Source organism: Peromyscus maniculatus, chromosome 10 (assembly GCF_049852395.1).
Source record: "Peromyscus maniculatus bairdii isolate BWxNUB_F1_BW_parent chromosome 10, HU_Pman_BW_mat_3.1, whole genome shotgun sequence".
NCBI lineage: Eukaryota > Metazoa > Chordata > Mammalia > Rodentia > Cricetidae > Peromyscus > Peromyscus maniculatus.
This window is the reverse complement of record NC_134861.1, coordinates 86,186,167-86,196,069: the sequence shown is the minus strand read 5'-3', so window position 1 is coordinate 86,196,069 and position 9,903 is coordinate 86,186,167. Positions and strand designations below refer to the sequence as shown.

At 40.7% G+C, this 9,903-nt stretch overlaps 1 protein-coding gene across 1 annotated transcript in view; it reads left to right on the top strand.

Moving 5' to 3' along the window:
- The first annotated feature begins 1,510 nt into the window (after positions 1–1,510).
- Btc (betacellulin) overlaps positions 1,511–9,903 on the top strand; it is a 54,354-nt gene continuing 45,961 nt past the window's right edge. The window contains exons 1-2 of the mRNA XM_006993508.4: positions 1,511–1,588; positions 4,491–4,610. Of these exons, the coding sequence (XP_006993570.2) occupies positions 1,511–1,588; positions 4,491–4,610 (198 nt within the window). The remainder of the gene's footprint in view (positions 1,589–4,490; positions 4,611–9,903) is intronic.

Sequence of the window (9,903 nt, the reverse complement as noted above, 5' to 3'; positions counted from 1 at the left end):
ACCAAGCTGGCCATGAACTCACAGAGATCCGCCTGTCTCTGCCTCCCAAGTGCTGGGATTAAAGGCATGTGCCGCAGCCGCTGCCGCCGCCGCTGCCGCCGCCGCCACCACCACCACCACCACCACCACCACCACCACCACCACCACCACTTGTCTATGTATTTGGTGAACTGGAACAAAGGGGAATGGATAGGAGTAAAGTCTTTCTTACCCTGACAACTTTGCATTGACAGTACTTGGGTCAGGATGATGCTCCTCATCTGAGCATTTGCTTCTGAGACATGTCCTGAAATCATTACATTTCAGTCTCCATCTCCCCTTTCATGTAAAATTTATTTTGGGGGCCCAAAAGTCTCAAAGAGTGTCCATCTCACCCTTTTCTGACAACTTGTTCCTCATCCTCTGCTGTTCCAAAGGTTGCTATGGTAGTGATGGATCTAGGGATAACTGTGAGGTTATCTTGACTGTCACCACATATTGAAATTTGAATGCAATGAGCCAAGCACCATGGTGCATGCCTTAGGAATGTTCCACTTAAATTTTACAAGAACTCTATAATTTTCTACTTGAAAATGTGGGCATTCGGGTTGGAAAAGCTAAGCAACTCATGCAAGGTCACATAACTCATTATAAACAGCCCAAAGATCTGAACCAAGCCTGTGACCTTACTCAATATTGAAGTTTTGAGACTGTTCTATGCTTATTTTATAACTTGCTTTTCATAGTTAGGACTTTAGCGCATATATGATGGTATTGTCTAAAACCTCTTCCCAGTTGTTTTTATCATGAATTCATTATAATTCTCAGGAATCAATTGCTAGTTATGTATGTCAACCTACAGGGGAGTGTGAGTTCCCTTTTGTGTTGTGTGACAGGATGTCAGGGAGCAGGAATTCAAGGGAAGCTCGTGATTCAAGGGTACAATAGAGTCCTTCAAGGTGGGGAAGGCATGGTGGCTGAAATGGTTCAGTCCATGGTGATGGGAGATTGGGGCAGCAACTGATGGCAAAGAGAAAATAGAAAGCTCAGGATCAAAGTAGAGCCAGGCTATAACCCTTAGCTCTCAACAACCTAGCCTGCACTAACCAGCAAAAACCTAAGTCAAAAGGTTCCAAACAGCACCATAAGCTGGGAACCAAGTGTTCACACACACTAGCTTATGAGGATTATTTGACCTTTAAACCCTGACATGGCAGTTCCTGATACATTCCTTCATGCTTCATCCACAAAGAGGATTGCTGCCATGGCCCAAGGGCAAATGGAACCCTCACAACTGGGTCACTTTGGTAAGAGGTGGAGATCCAGAGGTGCCAGCAAGGCTGTTTCCTTATGGCAGTGCATACTCATTTGGAGAACTTTGAAGCATCGCAGTTCCAGGATGAGACACAGGGCAAAGACGGCACAGGGCGAAGGCAGACCAGATAGGGCAGTTTTACCCCTAGCTAGGTGACAGATGTCCTTGGAGTTGGCCCTATTACTTTCTCCTGAAATCTGTGTGATTAAAGTTTAGATGACAGAATTAGAATGTGAGTCGAAGGGCCTTGGGGAAAAGGATTACCAGATGTACTGCGACCATGGACGACATGAGGTCAGTTCCCAGGACCCCTTTCAGGTGGCTCACAATCCTTTGTAACTCCCCCTCCAAGAGATCTGACATCTCTGGCTTCTGTGGGCACTACATTCATGTGGTCACAATGTGCGTCACGTACAAGATTTTTAAAAATTAGCAAATGACTTTGAGGAGAGGCAAGAGAAATGTTTAAGCGCCTCTTCCATGTCACTGGGCCTGGCTCGTTGTACATTTTCTAGGAAAACTTCCTGAATAATCAAATGTTGACCCAATGGCTTCAACAATTTAATTGGCCAGGAGTATGCTGATGTAGCACTGTCTCTCCGGTTCCTACATTTACACCTTTGAGGTACATTTCTCTTACTTGAGAGCTAATCTAGAAGTTAGGAGGTGTAGTGCATTTTCTAAACTTTGCTTACAAAGTTTTCAGAAGTCTTGCTTCCCACTGGAGAAAGAATTACCCACTCTGCTCATTGCTAGTAAGTTTTCTAGATTCCAGTTATCTGGCATTAGAATACCCTTAGCCTAGATTCATTTAGGTTTTTATTTATTTAAATTCCTAACCTTTAGGCTGTGTGTGTGCATGCTACGCTGGGCTTATGGAGGTCCAAGACCAACTTGTGGTTAGTTCTTTCCTGGTACTATGTGAGTTCTGGTGGCTGAACTCAAGTGCTCAGGCTTGGCAACAAGTACCCTTACCCAGAGAGCCATCCTACTTGCCATGGCCTGGTATTTTTAAGAGCCATTGAATACTGTTTGATTATAATCAGATTGGTAGTGTATCATATCTCCAATGTGGAAATCCTGCATTCCAACTCAGGCTGGGAAGAAAAGTGGATCAGTACCCTGAGGCTTCCAAAATTAGAATGTATATTGTCACCATCTTGAATGCAGGCTGGTCATGCCATATTTGCAGTTAGCTTCCAAACATTGCTGTTTGCTTCCACAGCTTACCAGCCCACAGGGAAGCTTGCTCTTCTGTCCTAGCCAGGAAATAGTCTTTAGAGAGCAGCAGCAGCCCAGGACTGTGTGTTGATCTACATTGAGATGCTGGAGGGTACCAGTGCTATAACCAGTTAGCTTTCTCAGGTAATGACTGTCTGCACAGTGTTTTAGGGCTCTTTACTTAATGAAGACTCTTGGTAAATTAAAGGAGATTTCAGCAAATCTAGTGGGGCGTAGCTTGTTTATCTCTGAAATCATAGACTTGAGGTAGCAGCCTACTTTGCCAAAGGACAACAAGACCCCCAGTTATTGGGTATCAGTGAATTTATAATATTGAGCACCCAATGCAAGATTTTTTAAACTACAATATTTCATAGCTTATAATATGTAAATTTTTGTTTTTTTGAATATGCAACACTTTTAATGGAAGTCAAGAGAGACATTTTTCAATTAAAAATAAATTTTGTTTAATGTTTATTTCTTAAAGTTTTACTTTTATCGTAATTGAAAGAAATATTTTAGAAATAGTCATGTATTTTATCATGTGAGGTATTATGTACACACTAACAGAGAATAAAAGTGATAATCTTATTAATGTTTTATAAAACTTTAAAATTTCCAGCTCTTAGTTTTCCTCAGTGCTTTCCATTTTAAACTCTGATAATCCTGCTTTTCCATACAGATCCTCCTTTATACCATTAAAGGCTTCCATGAGATTATATTATCTAGTGCTGTTCTGTAATGTATACTTATTTCTCCTCACCCTTGGGGCTATGAAAATTCGGTAACAACTTCATTCTAACTTGTGCTTGACAACAGTGGGCCGTTGTATATTAATGACAAAGTAAAATAATAGAACTGATAAATACTAAGTCAGTTGTGATTGGTAAGACCAGTGCATTTTCAATATGTGGGGTGTTTTTTAATGCAAGAAGTTAAAATGAGAAATAAGCATAACATTTCAGTTTTATAGTTTACAAAGCAATTTATACATATTATGTGATACGTGTATTAAAATTCTGGCCTACAGCAAACATCAGCAAGAACCTAGTTTTCTCTGGTGGCAGTTTTTTTTAAAGATAAACCAATGCTATTATCCAGCGGGTATGTGTTCACACACTTTTCATTTCTCCTGCTGACAATGGCAGAGACTTTGTTTCTGCCAAACCCCTTCTTCCCTATTCCTTTGGCACAACTGCATCATATTTCCTACTTCCCTTGAATTGCCGTCTGAGAATTGAATGTGAACATGTCTGATGTGCATTGCCTTCAAGCTTCTTCCATAAAACTGTGCTGTGTGATTGCTGGACCCAGCTGACATATGAAATCCGCTATCACTGTTTCACTCCTTGTTAAGATGACACTCTTCACACAATTCTGAAAGCCTGTTTAATCACCGTATTGTTTCCATACAGTGATAACACGTCACACTTTTCCTTAACATGATAAGCTAACCAGTATACAAAAGAAAATACAGTCTTCCACAGAAGATGCAAAGGCCTTAAGTGCTATTATTCTTTTATGAAATATCCTGTAATTTAAATTCTAGAGTATAAAATAAAAATTAAGTAAGTACTAATGGTATAAAGTCAACCCATTTTGTGTTACATAAGAAAAGACAAAGGGATTTGCTTTACACATGTATACACACACACACACACTCACGTTCATAACGAAATAGAGAAAAATATGAGAGTTACTATCTTTATTTTCTGGATCTTGTCATGTTGTTGGAGCTGGTTGGTCTTTATAACTCTTGCTTTCACTGCCCTTCCTTTCCTGTGTTGTTTGTGTTTTTAAGTTTCAGTAGACTGGGACATAGTGCTAAGTGTGTGACACCATAACTCCTGGTATTCCTGCCTTAAACAGTTACCTGAAAAAGAAATCACTGATGTTTCTCTCTGCCCCTGTATTCTCCCAGCTGCCTTTTTGTAGCCATGCCTTGATTAACTTTTTACAAACACGCTGCTTCTAGTTGGAGCATCCCTCCAATGCGGCCCGTGATCCATATGTGACTGCAACCGAGAACAAGAAAGGAGGTGGTACTCAGCAGCTGGTGACAGAGAACCATGCTGTCTCGGGTTATAACCTAAGAGTAAGATAAATGGATGAGTGCTTGATTACAAATACATGCTGGAGCAATAAGATTACTCTCTCTCTCTCTCTCTCTCTCTCTCTCTCTCTCTCTCTCTCTCTCACACACACACACACACACACACACACACACACATGTAAAAATAATTCAAATGTGTCTAGATACTCCACCCTCAAACAGGAGAGACAAGTGTCTGCACCCCTCAAGGACAGATGGGACCTAGAGAATTTCCTACAGAACGTAGCATAGGGCAGCAAGCAGGAGTAGAGTGACTTGGAAATAGAAAAACCTGACAAAATGATCACATCCGGGTGATCAGGTCAGTAGCCATCTTATGGTGTGATATGATGCCTCAGTATCTAACTACGAGAAGGGCAAAGGAGAGCCACCTGGAGGAATATTCAATAAAAGACCTAACAAGTTTGAAAAGTTGTCAATACTAAGGCAAGGCATTATTAGTAGGAGACTTGGGAGATACAGAAACTTTCTTTGATGTTTTTGTAATTTCTGGGTAAATCTAAACTGTTTTTTAGATTTAAAAGTCTACCAAAAAGAAAAAAAGTGACCAAGTTAAGTGTGTGTAATTCAAAATTCCAAAACACCATCTGTGGGATGGACACCTGTAGCCACTCCCTTCAATTTTCTCTGTTAGAACATCTGTTAGTCATTGATAGGACTGTATATGGAGTATTTAGAGGTGGGAAGAGAGGAGACCCACACTAATTTCTATGGTGGCGGGACCAATGTCTATCCTTACTAGTGACTATGATGGTTTCTTTTGCTCCTCAGCCTCACCAGCATTTGTCATTTTTTATTTTGCATATTTTTTACTAACCATCCTAGCTAGGGTAAGATGATACCTAGTTGTGGTTTTGCTTTGTATTGCTTTGATAGCTAATAATATTGACCATTTTCAGATATTATTAACTATTTGTATTTCATTTTGGGGGAAGTGTCTACTCAAGTCATTTGCTCATGCTTTAATTGGCCTAGCGATTTTCTTGTTACATTTTCTGAGCTGCTTGCATATACCTGGGTATCAGTGCTTTGCCAGGTGAATGGCCGTGAAATATTTTTCCCATTTTGTTGGTTATCTCCTCGTATTGCTGATTGTTTCCTTTGTGGTAAGAAGTTCCTTAGTTATTTATGATCCCAACTGTCTAGTTTTGCTTTTATTTCCCATCAATGGCAATTTTAGAATCAAATAACATGTGCAAATGTAGATGGCTAGTTAGCAAGCGAATGAAAATTACTTTCTTATAAGTGCTCTTCAAAACAATAAAGACCATGAAAAACATAATTAGAGAACCCATTATTACCAAGAAGCTACTATGGGGTGACATCACAGCAATATGCTTTGTGGAATCTTGATGGGATTCCTGAATAGGGAAAGGGGGCTTCAAACTCTACAAAACACATTTAGAGGAGGTATTAGCTGAGATTCTCCAGACGAACAGACCAACGAGATGGCTATATGCTATGAAAGGAAATTTATTAGGTTGGCTTTCATGCTACACACTGGGTAACCCAACAATGGCTATTGCACACTGAAGTCGCCAAGAACCAGGTCGTTCTCTGTCCAGGATGCCGGATGTCTCAGCAATCCCATTCTGGCTCAAAGGCATGGGGGATTCCTGGAGCAGCTGGTAGTCCACATTGAGACTGAAGATGGACTCTGATGGTGATGGCTACCATCCAAAAGCAAAGGAGGGGAAGCAGGCAGCATGGCTTGTCTTGTGCCTCTTTAGATCTGGACCACAGCTGGAAGGTGCCACCCACTGTGGGGCAGGCTCTTTAAATGACTCCTCTCCCTTTACTCAGTCCTTCCTGGAAATGCTTTCACAGACAACCCAGAGGGTCTCTTAGCTGAGTCTAGATCCAATCAGCACAGAGAACAACTGTGGCTTTATTTCATATAGTTTGTACTTCTTGGTTTTCTAGTTTGTACTTCCTTTGCATTGTGGATTACATGCCTTTGAATTTTAACAATACCTTTATATGAATGATAATTATGTGCTAATCACAAGGATGAAGTTATTAAAAGTTGTTTGCAGTTATTAGTGGGGACATCAGTAGGAACTTTTAATATGTTTAAAAGATATAGAAAAAAAACTAAGAATTTTCTATAGGTATCACATCTTTTAAAAAATTATTGATTTTATTTGATGTTTGTGAGTGTTTTGCCTGCACTATGTATGTATGTATGTATGTATGTATGTATGTATGTATGTATGTATTATGTATGCTACATGCATGTAGTGCCCCATTGAGGCCAGCAGAGGATGCCAGATTCCCTGGAACTAGAGTTACACACAATTGCAAGCTGCTGTGGAGATGCTGGAAATTGAACCCTGGTCCTCTAGTCCTCTGAAGACTAGTAAGTGCTCTTAACCAATGCACCATCCCAGGTGTAGCATGTCAAACTAATTTCTAAATATTTTACATAAGTTTTAATAGTTAGGACATTGTGTCTATAGACAGATAATAGATATAATGTTCCAGGCTAAATAAATCTTTTGGGGAAATAAAAAAAAATCGGCTTAAAGAGATCATTGAAGGAACACGTTATCTTCTGTGGAAAAAGCTTGAATGCTAAAGATGGTTAGATTAAGTTATAACTAAGTTGTTTGGGAGAATCATAATTTCGCTGAAGCTAAAATAAGGGTCTTGGTTTCTTCTGTTGCTGTGATAAAATACTCTAACAACAGCAACTGAAGGGAGAAAGGGTTTGTTTGGGCTTATAGTTCAGAGCGCAGCCCACTACAGCAGGAGGGTCAAGCCAGCCGGCTCTTAAGGCTGCTGGTCACATCACATCCACAGTACAGCAGCAGAGGGCAGGTGGACACTTGTGTGCTCCTTTTTCCTACAGTCAAAGACCCGAGCCGGGGAATGGTGCTGTCCATGGGTGAGTCATCCCACCTCAATTAGTCTGATCAAGACAATCCCTCACTGGCATGGGATCTGTCTGCTAAGGGATTCCAGATATCATCAGGTTCACAATTGAGATCAGTCATCAGATTAAGAATATTAATGGTTTTACCTGAAAACAAGGGAAGAGTAAGACATGACCATGTTTCAAATTTAGGTATCATATTTTATTCCATTCCTTTACTTTTAAAAATTCTGTTCTTTCTCTAAGAAATATCTTTTTGTTTGTTTGTTTGTTTGTTTTTCGAGACAGAGTTTCTCTGTGTAGCTTTGCACCTTTCCTGGAACTCACTTTGTAGACCAGGCTGGCCTTGAACTCACAGAGATCCGCCTGGCTCTGCCTCCCGAGTGCTGAGATTAAAGGTGTTTGTCACCACCACCTGGCTAAGAAATACCATTTGAAGAGTTGTTTAAAATTAAAGACTCCCCATTTCTGCCATTTTCTCCTTCTCTTTCATTTACCTATGAAGCTGTGGAAAGATGGGGGATATGGAGAGACCTGGTAAAGCTTTGGGAACTTAGTATTCTGTTCACATTGCTCTAATCTCATTGAATACTGATGTTGGAACTGGACCATGGGTAGAGGTTGGAGCAGTCGTGAACTGAGGAGGGTTACGGTGAGATTCTTCAGGATCCATGGAGAGCCTGGACCTTCTCAGAGGACAGCAATGCAGATAATCAATGAGGTTCTGATGAGACCAAGATCTCAAATGGAACTGAGGAACAAAGTATTGGATTAAAGTCCACTTTGTTAGAAAGCTTCAAAGAACGTGACTGCACTGTGTCTGAACTCTTGGACTTTGTGGAATGCAGGACTTTAGAGCAAGTTAAGATAGAATATTTGGTACAGGGGAAATTTTATGCAGCAAAACATTCAAGCCATATGGTGTAGTTGCTTTTAATGCCTTAAAGAAAAAAATGAGAGGGCAAAGAAATAACTTAAAGACGAGTTTATAATAAAAAGGGAAAGAGAAAAGAAAGATTTGAAAAGTCCTCAGCCTGACTGAGTGTCAAAAATGAACATTTTGAGGAGTGAAAGCCAAGGGTGACCCTGGGTGACCTGTTGCTTAGGAGATTAGCATGGATAGAAGGGATCACTGAACACTGGAGACTTGTTAAGCATTCAGAGACCTCCACGTGTGCCCTTCCCATCACAGACCAAAGCAGTAGGTGGGCAGAATGTCTTCAAGGCATTAACCCAGGGTACCCTACATGAACTCACTTCACACAAGAGCCTCAGATCTCTGCTACCCCGTCTGCTCTAAATCATCCCTGCTATGATTGTTGGTAACATGAGACCCCACCAACTGATCTGGAAGGGAGCCCCAGGTAGATGTCATGTATTCTGCAGGCCTGAAGAATGCAAGAGCTGTGAGGGCCTGCCTTCCTCCCATATATTTTAGTGGATGTCATGATGGCCCAGAGATGCCTAGAGACTCAGGCAGAGCACTGAAGTAAGGGTTGAACCTCTACACACAACCCTTTCTAGGGCAATGCCTTCTGGAACTATGGACATGGGAGTGTCTCTGAGAATCCAGGATTATAGAGATACAATGGCAGTTTTGGAGAGTTTCAGACAGGAAGCTCCATCTTGAGTGAGCTGAAGCATTGGAAAACCCAGGAAGGGCACAGAGATAGATGTGTGAGGCACGGAGTCAAATGAGACTGCTCTCTTACATGAGACAGTGTTATTTTCTCTGTCCGGTTTTGGAGTTCATGGGCCTTTTCTTATTTGGAATGAGGATGTCTCCCCACTGTATTTTGGAGTTACATAACTTCTGTTAATTTCATAGGCTCAGAGCTGGCGTGATTTGCCACAGGATTAACCCAGCCTTGAATCTCACATCTAATTCAAATGAGACTCGAGATTTTAGACTTTTAAATTAGTGCTGAATTGAATTAAGACTTTGGGACTTCTGATGTTGAATAGGCAGAAGGACATGAATTTGCAGGGCCAGGGGAATAAATCTGTGATCTGAGTGTTTTTAACAAAAGTTCATGTGTTAGAAAGTTATTTTTGCTAATTCTATGTTAAGGTGGGTCTCTTGAGTGGCGATTAGGGTTCCATGAGGTCACAATGGTATTTGTGGCTTTGTAAGTAGAAAATGAGGTTCAAGCAATGCATTCTCTGTTTTGTCACTTGATGCCCCCTAGCATCTTATGAAGAAGACCTTCATCATCTACTGCTGTTATACTCTAGGATACCCCAGTTGTCAGAACTCTCAGCTAAATAAATAAAATTGCATTCTTCATTTATCATCAAGTCTATGGTATTCACTTATGGTAATAGGAACCTAACAAAGACACTGCCCAGTAAAATATTGTATTCTAGGTCATATGCTAACTTCCCAATAAGGAGAACTGA